Source organism: Pinus tabuliformis, chromosome 9 (assembly GCF_031772625.1).
Source record: "Pinus tabuliformis cultivar Carrire ecotype Pingquan chromosome 9, CPIR1, whole genome shotgun sequence".
NCBI lineage: Eukaryota > Viridiplantae > Streptophyta > Pinopsida > Pinales > Pinaceae > Pinus > Pinus tabuliformis.
The window spans coordinates 962,750,113-962,771,628 of NC_142307.1; the positions used below are offsets into that span (position 1 = coordinate 962,750,113).

Here is a 21,516-nt window from a genome sequence, read left to right on the forward strand (position 1 = left end):
GATTGGACAAAGGAAGTGACTGGGAGCAGATGTGGATGATGATGTAGGAGCGACGGTAAATGGTCGAATGAAAACCGCATTCGGGAGCAAGTTAGGGCTGTAATTTGTTTCGGTATTTTAAGTCCTGAAAGACTAGGATGGAGGAAAAGTAGTTTTGGAGGGCGGTTTCCAAAACTGCCCAGTTCGGACCCTCCCCCCCACCAATAAAGTTCAAACAGCAAATGAGGGCTAGAAAATGATGTAGGTCATCAGATCTCGGGAGAGTGTGCGGGATGAAAAATAAAATGAATGAGATTTAACAATGTGAGATGGAAGTGATGGTGGGGCCAAGAGCTTTGTCGGATGTGACATGCGTGGGGTATTTGCGAGTGAATGGATGAAGTTTGGATATTTACAAAATAACATTGATACTTAGAATTTATGGTTAGTAAAATCCATCACCATATGCACATATTTCCAATGTTATATCTTAGGATAAAAATCCTTTCATGCTCCAATTGTATTTCATTTGTCTACCTACTCTTAACTCCTAACATTTTTCAATCTTAGTTACCCAAGTGCACTTAGACTAGAAACTCAACATTTTCCTTTTAATGACTAATCTACTTCTATCCCTTATTGCTTCCATTGGCTCAGATTAAACTATTGAGCAAATTTTATTTGATACCTATTTACAAACAATTTAAATCAAATCCAATCATGATTAAACTGTACAATTGGATTCTATGAACTAGTGTGTCATTTAAACAATCTGCACACAACTTTTATTTGCGAAGATAAACTTTGACTAAGAGTAGTGGCATTTGGATTTGCAACACTTTCAGAATTTTTTTTTTTTCTTTTCTTTCTAATCTAACATTTTTTTTTTTGCCTTCCTTTTTTAGGGCATCTATTCTAACATTTTATTTGCTACGGACTTATTCATCAAATATCCCTAAATTTTTTTGATCCAATATTCTTTTTGTCCATATCCTAACTTAACATTCTTTGGAATGATTTTCATTTTTTGACTAATTGATACTAACTTACCAAAACCAAAAAAATGCTACAATAGACTCAAATAAAATTCTCTCATGCTGTGATATTCTTCATTTAAAATTTAACTCATTCTTTTTTTTTTCATTTTACTTTTCGACAATTAGTAATTTATCAGTTACTTGTGCACTTTACTTTTATCAGTCAACCATGCATTTTGCTTCCATTTATATAGTATTGATTCATAGGTATAGTTAGTAGTGTTTTGATGCATTGAGTTCACCTACAATATTATATTTTTACCCACTGTTACCCATTTCTCCAATCTCCGAGCAAGCTAATTTCTGCCTAGACGAGCTACAGGAAACTCCAATTTTTCCTATTCCTTGCATGAACTGATTCATTAGAGGTACCTAGTCTTGGAAAGGATCCCTTTATCTGTCCATAACCTTCCTCCACCTTCTCCACCCTTCATACCACATTTAGACTTCATAAAACTACTCTCTATTGTTTCCTGTAGCAAAATAGGGTCATCTTGTAGCATTACGCAGATTTCCTTTGAACACCTCTAAATTTGCACCTAAAGCTTGTTTTTCATTCCTTAGTACGTTACAATGTTCAACAGACCTTGGAGATGGAGTTTAGAGGTTCAGAAACCCCTTAGAAACTTTACCCTAGTAGTTGTAGCTTTATTTATGCAATTAGGGTTTCTTGTTTGTACGTCTTCTTTCAGCTGCAATTTAATTTATCATGCACCATAGAATAGGATTGATTTATCTCTAGCATTCTTGAAACTATTTTCCTTGTTTTCTTGTAGTTAGTATATGTGTATTCATGTCATTTACTTGGTATATATTTATTTGATTAAAAACAAAGTAGGTTTATTTCTTTTCATTTACCTTTATACAATTAGATTAGGGTTGCCTTTTATCATTTTCTTTCTCGTAGATAGATTAGGGATTTATCTCTATTATTTCCTTTTGTGCAAGCTAGATTAGATATATTTTTGTTCACTAGTTTTCTGAGCATTTCCTCTAACCCAAATATCAATTCAGTAGTCTCTATGTATTTTAACTTCTCTTCAGTTGCATCACATAAACCAAAGTAGAATATATTGTTTGTTGCACATATAGCGCTAATACCTCTTAAGTTTGTACGAAACCTGAGTTGATAATTAAAGTTGAGCCTCTCAGGGCTTTCAACATTCTTGTTGTAATATCGAGAGCCATCAGATGGATCCTTGAAAATGAACAAAAAAAATCCTACACCCATAAAGTGTGATAAACAAAGTTCCATTGGAAAACAACCCGATGTTGTAAACAAAGTTTCATCAAACTGGAAAACAACCCGGTGTTGTAAATAAAGTTCCATCAAACTGGAAAACAACCCAACGTATCATGCCACATCAAAGCATATTGAGACACAACACCATTTTATGATTGAGAATATAGTCACAGGAAATTGACTTGATATATTGTAACATAAATGGCAATGTGGCAAACATATTTCCCAAGCCTATTGGAAAGACTATATTTGAAATTTGTAAAAAAAGTTAGCTACTGTACAAAATTAATTTCTCCATTAAAAGGAGCCTTAAGAATAATCTAGAAATAAATATAATTTGTAAATCATTATGTTCTTTAAGTAGATAAATATTACTTGGATATTTTTAGAAAATCATGATTAAAAGGAGTCTTAAGAATAATCTAGAAATAAATATAATTTATAAATCATTATGTCCTTTAACAAGATAAATATTAAACAAAGTCTTTCGGTAGAAATCACATGACAGAATTTTTGGCCTACGCATTTCGAACCAACAAGTGTGGTTCATCATCAAGACCAGATGAAGAGGCAAACCATGGCAAAGGCTTAAATAAAAAGCAATGTAGAGACATAATTTCAAGTAACGGCTATATTTGAACAATAATGTTTAAATTATAATATTAATTTATTAATATATTAAAAACAAATATTATTAAGTAACGACTATATTAAACGGCTAGTTTTTGAAAAAAATATTTAAATAATGATATTATTTCATTAATTTATTAAAAATAATAATAGGTAATGGCTATATTAAACGACTAGTTTTTGAAAAATAATATTTTAATTAATTTATTAAAACCAAATATTACTAGTTCTTGAAAAATAATATTTAAATAATAATATTAGTTTATTAATTTATTAAAATATTAATATGTAACGGCTATATTAAACGGCTAGTTTTTGAAAAATAATATTTAAACTTTAAACTGTGATATTAGCTTCTTAATTTATTAAAAACAAATATTAATAAGTAATTGTTATATTAAACATCTAGTTTTTGAGAAATAATATTTAAAATAAATAAATAAATAATCAAAGTCAAACTTTAAAGGAGGGGAGTCAAAAATTATAAAAACAAGGGAAGACCCTAATCGAGACAAGATCATTTGATAAATAAAATAACCAATGGAAATAAAATAAAATAAATAAAAAATAATTAATGGAAAAATAAATAAAATAAAACAAAAATATATACAACTCAAAATAAATAAATATATATAAGTAAATTAATAAAAATAAAAATAAAAATAAAAAATAAAAACAGAATATATATATATATATATATCCAAAGAAAAAATAACCAATAAATAAAACAGGGTCAACAATAAAATATGGGGCTCGGGCCCTTTAAACAAATAACAAAAATACTAAAAGGAGTTAAGAACAAATAGAATGATACAATACGTAAAAAACACAAAGGATCAAGAAAATAAACTCTAATGAAGAATAAATCAACAACAAATACTATAAAAAGGATGCCAATACCTACATAGATAAACAAACAAACAAAATAAATCCAAAAAAGAAGCCTAAAAAACTAGGAGGACAAGATAGGGACCCAACTTCTACTTATATTGGATATTTTTAGAAAATCATGATTATCAGATCCACTTCTTTAGTAGTTTGTGGAATCATCAATTCACGTGTAAATGTAATAATTATCAAGTGTGTTTAATCTGACCTTTTTGTATCTATCCCGAGGGTTTATAATTATCTGTTTATAATGAAGGAGCATATTCACAATATTCACTTCAAACTAAATGTGGACAACCATGGTCAACCATGTTCATCCATAGTTAATCATAGTTGACCATAGTCAACCATGCTCAAATGGTGGCCGGGTGTAGGCGTAAGAGACAAACGTCCAAATCTGAAAACAATTTCTTCAAGTTCAGGCGGATTTTCTTCTTGGATTTCCTACAGAGTCTCAGTCATCTACCTCCAAAGTTATCTATTTTGCTAAATTAGCAAAACCACTAAATTTAGCTGCAATATACAAGTGCCTTACAAATCCTCTAAACATCACATATCGCAATCGCAAGCTCACCGGGTAGGGTTCCTTTACTTATTAACGATGTGATGCGATATTTATCAGTGCTCTTCGTATCGCATGTCACATTCCGCAACTCCGTCGACCAGGGTCATTCACTCTTAAACCTTGCGATGCGATATTAACCAACGATCAAATCGTCAACATCAACAGTGATCCAACGGTCACTGTGATATTGCATGGAGATCTATGCGACGATACCGCCTATTAGAGTTGATAGACTTATTAACCTCAGTTTATAAAAGTTTTGGTCTAGACTTGAGATTAGCACCCGATGACAGAGGCCATCAGATCTACGGCTCGCGAGACTTCATATTACCACAAGGGTCAAAACCAGGCCAACCCCCGCTGTTGACTATGGCGCAATGCGTTGAAAATGAAATCAACGGTTAATAATGAGTGCAACACTTCAATCCGATTAAGGAATCTGTACACTTTCAAACCCCATAGTTGTTATTACATGGAAAAAAGAGATTAAATGCAATCACATAGAACTCTAAATTCTAGAAAATCAATGATACACAGAGATACTACGGAGGGATGAAACACCTCCAGGATTGACCAATTTCACACAAAAATACATAGAGTTATGTTTTCTGCAACTTAATCATATATGGCCAAACAAGCCGAATCAGTCAAAATCCTTTTACAATCATTCATAACTTACATAAATATTATTCCATCCTAACTATCAGATCCTTAAACCACTGGATCGATTTAGCCTATTTTTAACAATATCTAATCTGGTCGATATTCTCCTCGAGAATCTCAACTGAATCAAAACTGCATGAATTAATTACAAAACAACTCAATCCCTAAATCCTAGCTCAAATCCTATCTAGAAAGCTTGTAAATTGACAGCTAAAGGATCCCACTCCTTTGCTTGTAACTTTTTTTGGATTTTTGGAATAAGTTCAAAGCCTTTTGCCTTCAAGCCTCATGCTCCTGCATCAGACTCTTGAGGACAAAATTCTTCATGGGCTCCTATCCATGAGCTCTTCTACAGAACTGCCCAACTTCTTTAGCGTGGAATATTTCATCCAAGTAGCTTCAGCAATTGGTTGATCCTTCCATTTGACCAAATACTAAAAATACTCCTGTCCTCTTGTCTTCTTCAACAATTTCTTGTCCAAAATCCTCTCTGGCTTCAATTCCTTTGCTATAGGCAACTGCTTTACCCAATCAATCTCTTGTTCTTATTGATCCTCTACTGTTTCATCTGCCTGTTCCTTTTCATACCTGTATAAGTCAGCAACATTAAAAATTGGAGATATTCCAATATCAGGGGGTAATTCAATTTCATATGTATTTGCAGAAAATTTTCTCAAGACTCTACATGGCCCAATTTTCTTTAACTTTAGTTTATTGTACTCCCTTTTTGGAAATCTTTCCTTCCTCAGGTGTGCTAAAACCAAATCTCCAACCTCAAAATTAACTTCTCTTCTCTTCAAATCTGCTCTGCCCTTGTATTTTATGTTGCTGTCCTATAGTTGTTGTTTTACCTGTTCATGTATTGTTTGAACTTCTGTAGAAAAATCTTCTCCTTTAGCACTTCTCCTTTTAGCTTTTCCCAAGTATCTCAATTCAAACACTCCTCTTGGGTGCGTTCCATAAATTATATGGAATGGACTCTGCCCTGTACTCCTGTTAGGAGAATCATTATATGCATATTCTGCCTGTGCCAATACTTGATCCCACTGTTTTGGATGTTCACTCGCAAGACTTCTCAAAAGATTAACCAAGCTTCTATTTACAACTTCAGTCTGTCCATCAATCTGAGGATGATAAGAAGAACTGAAACTAAATTTAGTTCCAAGCTTCTTCCACAATGTCCTCTAGAAATGTCCAACAAATCTAGTATCTTTGTCTGAAACAATGCTATTAGGTAACCCATGTAATATTACAATATCTTTAAAAAATATATTAGCAATATGAGTAGCATCACTGGTTTTATAACATGGAATAAAATGTGCCATTTTTGAAAATCTGTCAACTACTACATAAATTGAATCATTACCTCTTTGAGTTTTCGGTAAACCCAAAACAAAGTCCATACTTACCATATCCCAAGGCCTATCTGGAATAGGTAATGGAACATACAAACCTGTGTTTTGACTCCTTCCCTTTGCGTACTGACAAACTTTACAATTTTTCATGTACCTCTCTACTTCAGACCTCATTTTCGGCCAAAAACAAAACCTGTTCAATTGTTCATAAGTTTTGTCTGCACCAAAATGCCCTCCAAGTCCTCCACTATGTTTCTCCTTGATCAAATTCTCCCTCATAGGACAACTTGGTATGCATAGTTGATTTCTTTTAAACAACAGTCCCTCTTGCAGGAAATAATCCAGCCACTTGCTTCTGTCTAAAAAAAGGGGATTTCTACAAGCTTCAAATGCCTCTTTAAAATCTAGCTCTTTCTCATATAACTCTTTAAGAAAATCAAAACCCAACAGTTGAATTTGAATTTCTTGAACTAAAATGATTTTTCTACTTAAGGCATCCGCTACTTTGTTTGATTCACCAATTATATTTTTTAATACAAAATTAAAACTTTGCAGGTATTCTACCCATTTTGCATGCTTCTAGTTAAGCTTTGGTTGTTGCATAATGTACTGTAATTTATGGTTATCTGAATACAGTATGAACTCCTTGGACATCAGGTAATGTCTCCACTTCTTCAAAGACTGCACCATTGCATAAAACTCTTTACCATAATAAGAATATTTCTTCTTTGTCTCATTCAGCTTTTCACTAAAATAAGCTACAGGTATGTCCTCCTGACTCAAAACAGCGCCAATGGCTTCTCCACTGGCATCACACTTCACTTGAAAAGGTTTATTAAAATCAGGCAAAATCAAAATAGGTTTCTCAGTAATCTTTCTCTTCAACAACTGGAAGTTTTTTTCTGCTTCAACAGTCCATTTAAATGGTTGTATGTCCTTTATTGTGTCAATAATTGAAGCATTAATATTACTAAAATTCTGTATGAATTTCCTGTAAAAACTAGCAAGACCGTGAAAACTTCTTACCTCAAAGACAGTTTTTGGTGAAGGTCACTCCATGATAGCCTTGATCTTCTCTGGATCCATCTTTAACCCCTCAACAGAAACAACGAAGCCCAAATACACCAACTCCTCCTTCATGAATGAACATTTCTTTAAATTTAATAGTAATTTTTCTTGTTGTAGCCTCTATAAGACATAATTTAGATGTCTCACGTGTTCCTCCTTAGATCTGTTGTAAACTAATATATCGTCCAAATATACAATTACAAATTTACTAATAAATTCCTTCATAACTTTATTCATAAGTCTCATAAATGTACTATGGGCATTCGACAATCCAAAAGGCAATACCATCCACTCATATAATCCTTCATTGGTTTTAAAAGCATTTTTCCACTCATCTCCCTCTCTAATTATGATTTGATGATAACCACTTTTTAAATCTAACTTTGTAAAATATCTAGCTCCACTCAAATAATCCATCAAATCTTCAATTCTAGGTAAAGGAAATCTGTACCTGATTGTTATCCTATTGATTTCTCTCGAGTTAGTGCACATTCTCTAGCCTCCATCTTTCTTTGGGCTCAACACTGTTGGCACTGTGCAAGGACTCAAACTCTCTCTAACTAGTCCCTTGTCTAACAGCTCCTGAACCTGTTTTCTGATCTCTTCATTCTCTGTGGGAGTCATCCTGTAAGCTACTTTATTAGGTAGATTTTCTCCTGGAATCAAATCTATGTGATGATTGATTGTTCTAATGGGTGGTAACTCATCAGGCAAATCATCTACAATGATATCACAATAACTATCCAGCATCTTTTGAATTTCAATTGGTAAATCAGAAACTTTTGTGGAAGTAATTATTACCTTGGGTTTGCAAACCAACACAAAACTTACTTCATCTTCCTCCATCTACTGCAAGTACTCCTTCCCACTCAAAAAAAGGGTCTTTGAATTAGGTTTCTTCGATGTATCCTCTTCCTCTAGCGGCAACAATGTACGATTGGAACTATCTTTGTTGAATTTGTATGTATTTTTCTTTCCATCGTGCATAGCTCCTCTCTCATACTGCCATGGTCTACCCAACAGTATATGACACACATCCATAGGCATCACATCGCACAGGATTTTGTCTCTATATTTTCCCAACTGCAAATCCACTTCACATTGTTCATTCACTACCAACTAATATCCCTTTTGAAGCCATGACACCTTATAAGGTGTTGGATGTTTCTTTGTTTTTAACTTCAACTTCTCCACCACTTCTGTGGAGACTAAATTATCTGTACTACCACTGTCTATTATCATCTGACAACACTTCCCTTGAACCTTGCACACAGTCCGGAACAAGGTTTTCCTTTGTGTTGGTTCAACAATTTCCTTAGCTCGATTTAAAAAAAAATTGTTGACTACCAAAGATTCTCCCTTCTCTGGTACATTCTCTTCATCTATTACCTTTGTTGCTTCCTCTTCAGGTTTTGCAACAATTGCATTCCTATGATTCGTTCCTATATTTTCTGGGCACTCATAAGCTCTGTGTCCCAGCTTGTTACATCTGTAACATCTAACTTCTCTTCCTCTACCTCTGCCTCCTCTTCTTCTAGAAAAACTCACTCTGCCACTTGCATCACCTCCTGTGGGTGCATGTTGACTTGCGCTACTGCTAGCTCCATCTTCAGGTGCTGTAGATCTTCCTCTACCACCTTGTCTTCCCCTTCCTTGGAAAGTACCTCTATTTCTGGTAGACTGCTTCCTCATGAGTTTTTCTTCAGCCTTCAGTACCATCTGATAAGCCTCTTCTATTGTTTTAGGAGATAGTACACTTATCTCATCTTGAATGTCCATTCTAAGACCATTCACATATCTAGCAACCTTCTCATCTGTATCTTGGATTTGTCCTGCTCTTATACTCACTTTGTAGAATTCCTCTGTGTATTCCTTTACTGTCATAGACCTCTGTCTAAGATTTTGCATCTTTCTAAATAATGTTTGCTGATAATCACTTGGCAGAAACTTACCTTTCAATTTTGCCACCATCCTATTCCAATTCTTAATTGGTTGTTTGCCAAGTCTTCTTCTTTCTTCCTGCACTCCATCCCACCAAAGTGCTGCATGTCCTTTCAGTTTTGTGACAACAAACTTCACCTTCTTTCCTTCATCTGTTTCTTCATAATCGAAGAATTTCTCCATATCATTTATCTAGTCTATCAATTCCTCAGGGCTTAAGCTTCCTGTGTAGATTGAGACTTCAAGTCTAGGCTTGGATGTGGATCTCAATACTGACCTAAAGAATCTCATTTCAGGAGTTACATCTGCAGGTTCTTCATCTTCTGCAGCTCCAGTTTCCAGTTCACTGACATCCCCAACATCTGCATCTCTTCCCATTTCCACTGCTTCCAATCTAGCTTGCATCTGTTGCATAGCTTCCAACACTTCAACATTTGCAATTCGTCGTCCTCTTCTTCGACCACCACCTCTTCCTCCAACTCTGAAAGCCATGTTGGATTTCTTTTTCTGATCCTTGAGATCCTATTCAATGTCAGTAGGCTGCTTTGATACCACAAATGGTTGCCGTGGTGCAGGTGTAAGAGACAAACGTTCAAATACGAAAACAAATTTTTCAAGTTCATGCGGAATTTCTTCTTGGATTTCCTGTGGAGTCTCAATGATCTACCTCCAAAGTTATCTATTCTGCTAAATTAGTAGAACCGCTAAATTTAACTGCAATCGACAAGTGCCTTACAAATCCTCTAAATATCGCATATCACAATCGCAAGTTCACCGGGCCGGGTTCCTTTACTTATTAACGATGCAATGCAATATTTATCGGCGCTCTTCGTATCACATGTCGCGTTTCGCAACTCCGCCGACCAGGGTCATTCACTCTTAAACCTTGCTATGCGATATTAACCAACGATCCAACGATCAACATCAACAGTGATCCGACGTTCACTGTGATATCGCATGGAGATCTATGTGACAATACCGCCTACCAGAGCCGATAGACTTATTAACCTCAGTTTATAAAAGTTCAGGTCTGGACTTGAGATTAATGCCCGATGACAAAGGCCAACACATCTACAGCTTGTGGGACTTCATATTACCACAAGGGTCAAAACCAGGCCAACCCCCACTGTTGACTGTGGCGTAATGCATTGAAAATGAAATCAACGGTTAATAATGAGTGCGGCACTTCAGCCTGATTAAGGAATTCGTACACTTTCAAACACCGCAGTTGTTAATACACGACAAAAAGAGATTAAATGCGATCACACAGAACTCTAAATTATGGAAAACCAATGATACACAAAGATACTACGGAGGGATGCAACACCTCCAGGATTGACCAATTTCACACAAAAATCCATAGAGTTATGTTTTATGCAACTTAATCATATATGGCCAAACAAGCTGAATCAATCAAAATCCTTTTACAATCATTCATAACTTACATAAATACTATTCCATCCTAACTATTAGATCTTTAAAACACTGGATCGATTTAGCCTATTCTTAACAATATCTAATGTGGTCGATATTCTCCTTGAGAATCTCAACTCAATCAAAAGTGCATGAATTAATTACAAAACCACTCAATCCCTAAATCCTAGCTCAAATCCTATCTAGAAAGCTTGTTAATTGACAGCGAAAGGATCCCACTCCTTTGCTTGTAATTTTTTTTGGATTTTTGGAATAAGTTCGAAGCCTTTTGCCTTCAAGCCTCATGCTCCTGCATCATCAAACATGCTCTTCGAGGTTCAATATGGTCAAACATGGACAACAAGTTCAACCATAGTCAACCATGTTTAGGCATGGTCAAACTAGCTAAAAAATGGTTAACCATGATTACCAAGGTCATATATGATCATCCATGGTCAATCATATTGAAGCATATCAACCATAGTCAAACACTGACAACCCTCAACAACCAATCTTCGTCCTCATCAACCACAACCATGGTCAACTATTGTTAGCCCTCATCAACTATAATCACCCATAGTAAATAGTCATCAAATAAACTTTTTTTTTTTTTTTTTTTCTTTTAGTACGAAAAAAGCAAGATATATATTAATATCAGATAAGTCACATACTACATATAGTCTGACTAATACATGAAACTAAAAACACAGACATAGAAGCAGTCCTCATCATAATTTTATCTCTTGAAAGCATGCAATCAAATAAACTTGACCATATTTAACCATAGTCAATTATTTAAAAATAAAAATAATAATAATTAAGATAATACAATAAAACACAAAAAAGCAATTGCCACTACATATCACCAAAAATACCTTAAAAAACATGGATTAGTTAAGGCCCACAAATCCAAACCTCTAAATGGCCAAAATGTGCACAGGTTTGGATTAGTTAGACCACACTCGAACATTTCTAAATATATAAATGAATTTATAAAATCTTAAGCTGAAACTTACAATTCTCAAGAGTTTCAAAAATAAAAAGTTTCAAACATGGTAAGCCATGCTTCCGAAGAATTATTGGACCAGTGATCGACCATGGCGACGTGCTGTTCTTTTAAACGCAGGAAGGCAAATCACAATTCTATAAATTACAAACTCAATACAATTTTTGCATATTTGTCTACATAGCTGACTATAAGTTTTCAGTGACTGTCCTGTGGAATCATGATCACTGCATACAAAATTACAGAAATGATCAGTAATCAGCAAAGACATGGTATGTTTTGAAGTTCAAGATGATGAGGCGCACAGCAGCCACGGATGTCATTACAGCGAGCAAGGAAAAAACCCATATATTCGCCCAATGCCAAGATCTTTGCAATGCACTCAATTCCTTTCCCTTCACTTTAATATACATATGGTTTGCCACTACAAATGTTAAAGGAATCGTGCTGATTGAACCAGTCAGATTTGAAAAATCCCCTATAAATGGAAGCAGTGCTGCAACAAATGTGCTTAATGCTAGGTAACTCCCTCGGGCCACCAACCTAACCGTCCAGTTGTGCACAGAATAAATGCTTTGGTCACTTTTCCCGAACTTTGTATCCAAGAATTCGTACATCGGGCTTGCATATATCTGTAAGCATGAACTTGAGTGAGAATGCATTCTCAAATTGAAATTTGCGTACACAAAATTGAAGTTTTGCATTTTGCGTATACAGAATTAGAATTAGGGTTAGGGTTAATGAGGGTTTGCATTTTGTTCATATGAGGGTTAGGATCTCTTTGTATGCTCCATTCGGAGGATGTGACTCATCTCTTTTTGGGTGGTCTTATTGCTGCCGAAATATGGCACTCTGTTCTTCAAACTTTACAGATTGGTGGAAACTGGATCCAACTTTTACTGGATGCATGCTTTAAACACTGGTTTGCCACTCAATATGAGTTATGTTCCTTACCCTTCTATAATATATGGGGCATTTGGGACCGTAGGAACAGGAGGATTTTTGGCAAAAAAAAAAAAGGGGAGATATTACAGTTTGGGGATTGGGGCATACTTCTCTGAGATAGGTTCTAAGAAACATGTAATCAAACCGAGTAAGATTATTAAACTGGATGTGTGGCAAAAGCTCCAGGTTGGATTCTTTGATGGAGCATGTGCTAATAGTCAATGTGGATGTGGTGACCTCATTGTCACAGAGCCTGGCTGCTATTATCATTTTTGGTGGGAAAGTGGTAAGGGTTCCAACAACAAGGCAGAGCTCATTGCTCTTTGGGGTGTCCTCTTCACGGATGATTTACATGTATTCGGAGATTCCAAAGGCAGCATAGATTGGATCAGAGGGCTCAATGGCTTTCAGTCTCCACTGCTGTCTTATTGGATAAAGCTCATCAGCATATTAAAATACTCCTTTCTACATATCTCCTATGAGGACATCTTCAAGGAGCAGAACAACATTGCTGACATGCTTTCCAAAAGAGGAATAACAGCAACACCTGGAGTCATCCACTTTGCAATATACCAGCATGACAACTGGACGGTACTTTCTTCCTAGCGATTACAATTTACTTGTTTTTAGCATTAGCATTTTGATGGAAGAACTGTATAAACGATAGGATTAGTAATGACTGTATTAGCAGTTACAATATCACGAATTATATCTGTAGCATTTTTTATTTTGATTCATATGTTTACTTGTAAGAGTCAAGATGAGCTGATGTAATGATCATTTTTTTTTAATAGTCAAGATGAGAAGAAAGGACAAAGAACTATGTACTTGTACTCTTTTTTCTTTTTTTGAAAAAATGATTAGAATTAGGGTTAATGAGGGTTTGTTGAGTATATACGTGTAGTGATATCACAGTTTGGAAAAAAACAGCAACATTTGCCAGAGTGACAACCCACTTAGGCCCATGTACAGCATTGAGAAGATATGAAGTTGTTGCTGAACCAAATGCCCAGTATCCTGCGAAGGTAACAGAGTAGAATATCACAATCCCGGCTGTGAATTGCATGTATAATGCTCTCTGCATGTTCCTTGCATAGGGACGTTTCACTGTTGCCTGCCAAAAAATTGTAGCAGGAAAATAGTGTTAGCCAGATGAGCCAAGTCAATACCTGACTTTGCTAATGCTCATTGAATATTATGACTTTATTTCATACTCTTTGAATACAAAGAATCTGCAATTGACATAAAAATACTTTGAGAATATACTTGAAACAACCTTTCTCCGTCATGAGAATATGATTAAAACTATTTACAAAAAATAAAAAATATACTGGTTTTGCACTTAGTTAATCTTTATATGATAGTCTCTCAGCATACCTGTATTTCTGGAAGTATTCCTGTGTTGTACAGTAAGAAAAGGTTGGCAGCAGCACTAATACAGTTAAAAATTTTACTTAGAGTTGAACCATGAATCTGATAGTCTCTCTCTGGGCTATTCATACCTACATATCCGAACCAAATTACCAACATATAATCAAAAATTTTCTTTGATTTTATGTTATTACCCATCTCTACAATATTATCAATCACAGAGCTATAAACATCTAACCTGTCTATACCTAGCAGTCATAAATATGTAATGAATTTCACATGAGAACAAAACTCTGATAAGAGGAAGGAAAATGATAAGGAAAAATACCCTGTTTGATAGATAACTTTAGTGTAATGATAATATAGATTAGACTCAGGGATGTTCCAACACCAAGCCATAGTCTCAAAGCCGATAAATGTGGAATGCCAACTGCAAATATGCTGCAAACCATCCCTGTAATTGTAATGCAATAGGGCAACTTCAAAGTGCCTTCATTGCTGTACAAAACGTATATAGTCTGCACCAAAAAAAAAGGTCGAATAACCATTAAATAGGATATTTTCAACTTTTCTATGATCTCTTTTGCAGTATAGTATGAAATATATAATTTTTTTGGTTTAGTTTGTTTGCATATATATTTTGAGTAAGTTTAATGATTAAGAGTATGTGTTTTTTCAAAAAGTTACAGGTTTAAAACCAGAGAGGTAGTGTATGTATGTTTTCATAGACTTAGTGGGCCCTTATCCCATAAACACAAACAAGGGGTCTCATACACAGATCCTGATGAGGATCCACAGTGGTTGGTTTGAAACCTCGATTCCAAAAAACATGAATGTGATGACTCCGGAAGATATCACCATACAAAATATAGATCACATAAGCCTTAAATTTATAAGATTTAGCATTTAAAAAAAAAAATTAAGATACAAAAGATATCACCATACAAAATATAGATCACATAAACCTCAAATTTATAAGATTTAGCATTTTGAAAAAAAAATTAAAACACTCAAACTATGTTAATTCAATAATTTCAAATTATGATTTTCTCAATTTTAAATAAAATTGATGTAAAAAAATTATATATATATATTTCTAATTTTTACTTAAATTTAATAAATTTAATATATTAATATTATCAATATATTTTATTTTATTATATATATTAATGGGATTTATTTAGTGTAGTTTAGAAAAATTATTATCTTTTCACTGATAACATTACTAACTTTGTTATAATATCTTATAGTTGAGATTGAACCATTCATTTACTGTAAAAACCTATATAATTGTATGTAAAATGTGAAAATATTTTTTATAAAAAACATATATATATATATATATATATATATTTTTTTTTAATATTTAAAAATAGTGTTTTTATTGTGATTTTTTGGATTTTCAGGTGTTGGAATTTGGTGGAAAAAATTGTGTTGAAATTTTGATTTGTGTTATTTAAAATAGTTTTTTCACTGTATATATGGATTCAACACTCTGAAATTTTTTTAGGGCACTTTAATTGTTCAGGAGTTACCGAAAAAACCTACTAGAAAAACTTCCAAAATTTTTTACTAAAAATAACTAGTTTAATAACTCTCATTCTAATATGTTTAAAAAAAAGATTGAAAAAAAAAACGCAAAAGACGAATGGAAAATGAGAATGGGGAGGAACACATATTTACCTTTACAGCTTGTCCAGCCAGGATTATAAATCCTATGTTAACCAGGAAAAGACTAGAATATTGTAAAGTCCATGTGATGCGATACATTTTTTTACCTGCAACAAGTCATACCGGATGATACATGTATATGAAAAAAGGTTAATACATATATATAGAGAAATCTTGAATGTCAAATTCTCTACCATTTAAAGGACAAGTTAATAATAAGTTTTAAACATGTGAGGAAAAAATAAATTCATTCATAAACAATAATTTAAAGGACAAGTTGATAATAAGTCTTAAACATGTTAAGAAAAGATAAATTTATTCTGTAAATTATTTTTTAATTGAAGTTAATTATATTAAGGTATTTGATATGATAAGGAGCAAGTTAGAGGAGAAAAGAAAGATAAAGTATTATAAAGAGGTGATTAACTTTATTTTTATTAATCAGAATTATTTTTTTGTCCTCACTAAAGAAAGATAAAGTATTATAAAGAGGTGATTAACTTTATTTTTATTAATCAGTATTATTTTTTTGTCCTGACTAATGCTAAGAAGAAAATGAATATTGCAAAGTTAAGAACTAACTCTCATGAGCTTCGAAGTGAAACCTGGTGTTGGTCCATCCCTAAAACACTTTGGGATGAAAGAATCTATTAACTTTATGATATTAAAAAGTTTGAAGATGAAAAACATCTTCTCTTGAAATACTCACATATGTTCTTATTTCCAAAACATTCATCACACTTCCAACAATAACACTATAATAATTTAGTGACCCTTATTTCCCTTCTTCTTTTTATAACATAAATAAATTATTAAAAAATCTTAATTAATATTATTAATTATTCATCATAATCATCATCATTATAAAAATATCACTTACATAAAATAATTTATAAACTAGTACAATTTTTTTAATGCAGCTTAATAAAATATTAAATCTTAATTATCATCAAAATATTGCGATTTCATTTTAAAATGATATTTGTGGAGGATTCATCAACAATTTATATAACAAATTAGTAAACATATATAAAAAAGGCGTGAAAGTTTTTTCAATTTAAGTCTTTTTGTTTTTTGTTTTTTTGTTTTTGTTTTTTGTTTTTTTCTTTTTCATATGGAAAATTATATAAAAGTGATTTTTTAAATTAATTTATATTTATATTTTATTATTATTATTATTTTTAATATTATAACTTTTTATTAAAAAATAATAATTTCCATTCTTTAAATTTGTTAAAAATAATGATTTAAATTTTCTTACATATTGTCACACTCCATACAAGTAAATTTTTTTTTAACTATAATAACCTTACACATTGGTATTACCAACACGATCTACATTAATCATTACTGTTGTGAATTCACACTTTAACAATAACCTATGTTCTACTTATAACAATCATATATATTATTACTTCCAGGTTCTATTGCGCATTAACATAATGTATAACATTTGACCTTACCCCACATAAGGTTCACGGTATATGCATTCCACTTGTTTAACATTATATGTACTTATGTTGACTTGGCACTACGACACCCAGTTGGTACTGGCGCTTTAATGGTTTATTTATGGTATCGGGTTCTTCACATCCCGAGAAATCTGTGACTGGTCCGGCCCTGCCATCGATCCAAATGGTTTGATCGGCAGCGTCCACTTGGAAGGATCAATGGCTAGATGGCAAGCTGCCATGTGCGCTTGGAGCCTACGGCCCGACGCCTTGGGCTTGCCACTTTCGCGCCAGAAGCATCCCGAAGTTCACCGGCTATCGAACGGTGACTACAAGTTCCCTACGGATCTACGGCTCCAGTTGAGCCACGAAACGGTAAAGGGTTTTAAGTTATATATACGTCGGTTTCATGTTTTCGGCTCTATTTTCCAGTTCAATACATTTCTTTGCAGCAACAGCACTGCAAATACGCAGCACTGATCTGCGTTTTATACAGTATCTCCCGAGGGCCTCAGGCCTACAGCCATTGCTTCGAGGTTCGTCCTTCCTCATCCTTGAAGATACTGGTTCGGTAACAAACGACACCAGGCTTTGTTTAAACAGGTACTGATGTTTCTATTCCACTGCGATTTGTTACAATTTCTATTTATTTGCACCAGGTTCATCTACTAATCCAGTTGTTGATCCGCGCAGATGGTTCATCACCATCCCGTCTGGGTCGAGGAATTTGTTTATTCCGCCGGTCGCCCGATGCCAGGTAAGGATTCAATACTTCTGTCTTCTCCCCTGTAACTCGTCCGGATTTTACTGAATCATTATTCCCTTGGCAGGGATGCCGGGCTTATATTTCGATTTTGCTCCTCTGCACCAGCTCAGAGTCCCGGCTTAGTCGGATCCACTCGGTTAGGAGGCATAACATTCTGAGTTCACTCATAGCCATGCTTCATTTAGCTACTGAACTATTGTTTAGCTATATACAGTTTTTCTTGAACGCAGCCGTTATATTAATTATTATTTTGTGACCTCGGCTGTGAGGGTTTGATGTTTTTGTTTGACATTGGTTGGAATATAATACAGAACACAGACAATACCGTGATTTCAGTACTACTTGTAATGCTTTCCTCTGTTTTAAAGGATATTTCCGAACTGGCTTGTATCGGTCTCTGCTGTTGAAATCATATATTTATTTACAGTGCATTTCTCTGTTGTATCTTCCAACTTATTGATACATGTGTATGTGATGTATTTCCGGCTTTGGCGCCTCGGCCAGCTAAGCACAAACTGCGGCTCGGGCCGAGGGGGTTCACCAAAGCGGAAGTTTGATGGCTGAGGTTGCATGCGACCATAGATATCATGGCTCTACCTCGACATTTATACTTTTTACTTCTTTATATTAACTGTGAATGTGTATGGTTTCCCTGATGCATGTAACACATTTATATATATTTCGAATAGATTACACTGTAAACACATTTCGTTAAGATCTTTATGTTTTTTTGCGATTCAGTTGACCGGGTTAAGATATCACATCACCGGGTTTTTAATGTTTGCATCATTTGCTTTATAGACGATAACACATCTTGTTCTGTTAATCTGCTTGGCCCGTGAGGGTTTCTAAGTTCACTCATGAATAAATATATGTCAGAGTAACAATTTTTACTGCCATTCTCGTTAGCAGAGAACGCCTGTACATTTCTTGTTTGCCTTTTTCCAAATGCGAAGATTCTAAGCTGTATTTTCGCTTTTACATATAAATGAGGGTTAATGCTACCGATGTTATGATAAGCCATTTACCGCGTGTTCTATTGTTTCTCTAAAGGACCATGCAGACTTAACTCTGTCGCCTTTAGTTTTCTTTCATATAGACTTTATGGTTCTTTCCTTCAGTTTGTATATACAGTTCCGTTTCGACATTCGATTCTGCTCTATATTTCGTACAGAATTTAATATTTGTTTTCTTGATACTATTTAAGGAGAATAACCAGATAACCTACCACTTATTTCCCTTTTTTCCGTACAGTACTATACAGAAAACATTTCCGCAGATATATAGTGGTAAGACATACCTGTTAATCTGCCAAACCTTTTTGTAATGCTTGTCAATCCACCCGTCCGTAGGAAGAGTTCTTCTTGACCTTCCACCCCCAAGCACTTGCAGGTCCTCTCAACTGCAATTACACTGGTCTCGCCAGTAAACGCTATCTGATCCTAACCAGACATAGCGTACACAGGAAATTCCTTTCCTTTTATGCCATCTGATCCTAACCAGACATAGCATACACAGGAAAATTCCTTTTCTCTTATGCCATCTGATCCCAACCAGACTTGGCATGAATATTTTCTTCCTTCTCTGCCATCTGATCCCAACCAGACTTGGCAATTCCCCTTTTTCCTCTGGGGTCTCAACTACCTCCTGAAGGTAGTTAGGGTTCCATTGTAACTCATTCCACAGTTACTAACCATGATTACTCATGAGCTCAGTTCAAATAGTGCTAACACAATTGTTTTTTAATTAACATAAAATTAATAACAGAGTTATATATACTTTTCAAATAAAGTCTTTGTTCATAATTACTTTTACTATTTACTAACATTAACTTTTCACGAGGGATGTTACACATATAAATAATTGCACTGATAAAATATATTTTGAATAAAATTGTTTTGTATCATTTATAACTATAAATCTTAAATATATAGTAAATATAAAAATAAATATAATTTAAAATTGTAATTTCAGCATTATTAAAACTAATTATTTAACTTTTTATGGATTAACTTTAATTACTTGTAATGTTTTATAATAAAAGGAGCATCTCTACAAACATTTTTATGGGTATTAAACTTTGTAGATAAATAGGAGAATATATATGATTTTCACATATCAAAGTTATGTTCAGTATTCTTTTTAACAAATTAATTGTACATTTAAATACATCAAACATTGTCTTAACATAGATACAATTTCTTCTCACATAATTTTTTTTGAGAGAATATCTCAACAACATGCTAAATAGGCCTGGGAGAGAAATGATCGCATCCAACTAAATCTAACCTCTTAAGACTTACAAGAAAATTATTCACATAAAATAAAGCCTACCTTACAATGATCAATAAGAATAATAATGGTAATGTTTGGTATGATAAAGTATCGCACATAAAAAAAGTATGAGTTACTCATTGTGACACTACCCCTTAATGGCTACATGTCTCAACCTATGGTAGGTATAACAATGGCAACCTTTGGAATGATAAAGTATCACACATAAAAAAAGTATGAGTTACTCATTTTGACACTCCCCCTTAATGGCTACATGCCTTAACCCATGGTAGGTAATCACGAACATCTTTTACTAATTTGATGGAATAGATTCTCCCCTATACACTAAAGACACTCTTCATTAGTGAATTCTATATTAGTGTCAACCTAACATTGCATTATGTACCTCAATCATGTAAATATCATCAAACTATTAAATTCCATATAAAGTATCAACCATCCACTAGAATACATGGGTACCCAACCATTACAACAATTGATCTAATAACATCTTCTTTAGGTATATCTTTCATTCAACTTCTTGGTGAACTCCCCTTGAATGTACATGAAATGTTTGCTTCATATGCCTCAGGCACCTCCAAAGTCTATAATTGGCATAGCCCACTCATAAATCATTTAATTGACATACAACCCACTCTTCCGAGTGTTGAAAAATCACCAAACAAGTTATCCAAATCATCATGGACACATGGTAAAGGGGAATGTGTTCCTATTTAGTTCTTACATTGATATGACCTCTACTTGTCACATACATAGGTACATATTGTTAACTTTCTCTATCTCATGAAGGCACCAAGTACAAGCTTTTATAGTATCTCTTAAGTACCACTACAATACTTCTCCAAAGTAAAAACTCTAGGCGAGATACATGCTCAAATTCTCAAAGGAAAATACAAAGAATCTATATATACCATTATGTGTGCTACAAATACAAGGTGTGCTTTAAGAATTTTTATATGGTCACTACTTTTATTGATCATAGCATGCAAACTTTACCTTGTTTTTCCATCACCAACAGATTCCCAATATTTCCATAAGACTTGTCACTAACATCATTTGAGCTAAGCTCTGAAACCTTTTTATTGTATCCAAAAGAACATATTTTTCCTTCCTGCTACAATCTCACCATTCCAAATCATAATTAAGTCTATGATCAATCTTTAGCTTCTCCAATGAGAAAAGCACAACTTCATTATTCTTTAATTGTAATGATAACCATCCAATAGTTA

At 33.8% G+C, this 21,516-nt stretch overlaps 1 protein-coding gene across 1 annotated transcript in view; it reads right to left on the reverse strand.

Annotated features, from left to right (window-relative positions):
• Nucleotides 1–12,039: 12,039 nt before the first annotated feature.
• LOC149151928 (putative proline transporter 2) overlaps nt 12,040–21,516 on the reverse strand; it is a 103,156-nt gene continuing 93,679 nt past the window's right edge. The window contains exons 3-7 of the mRNA XM_089443317.1: nt 15,788–15,882; nt 14,433–14,622; nt 14,111–14,235; nt 13,632–13,847; nt 12,040–12,420 (exon numbers count right to left, since the gene is read on the reverse strand). Of these exons, the coding sequence (XP_089299443.1) occupies nt 12,040–12,420; nt 13,632–13,847; nt 14,111–14,235; nt 14,433–14,622; nt 15,788–15,882 (1,007 nt within the window). The remainder of the gene's footprint in view (nt 12,421–13,631; nt 13,848–14,110; nt 14,236–14,432; nt 14,623–15,787; nt 15,883–21,516) is intronic.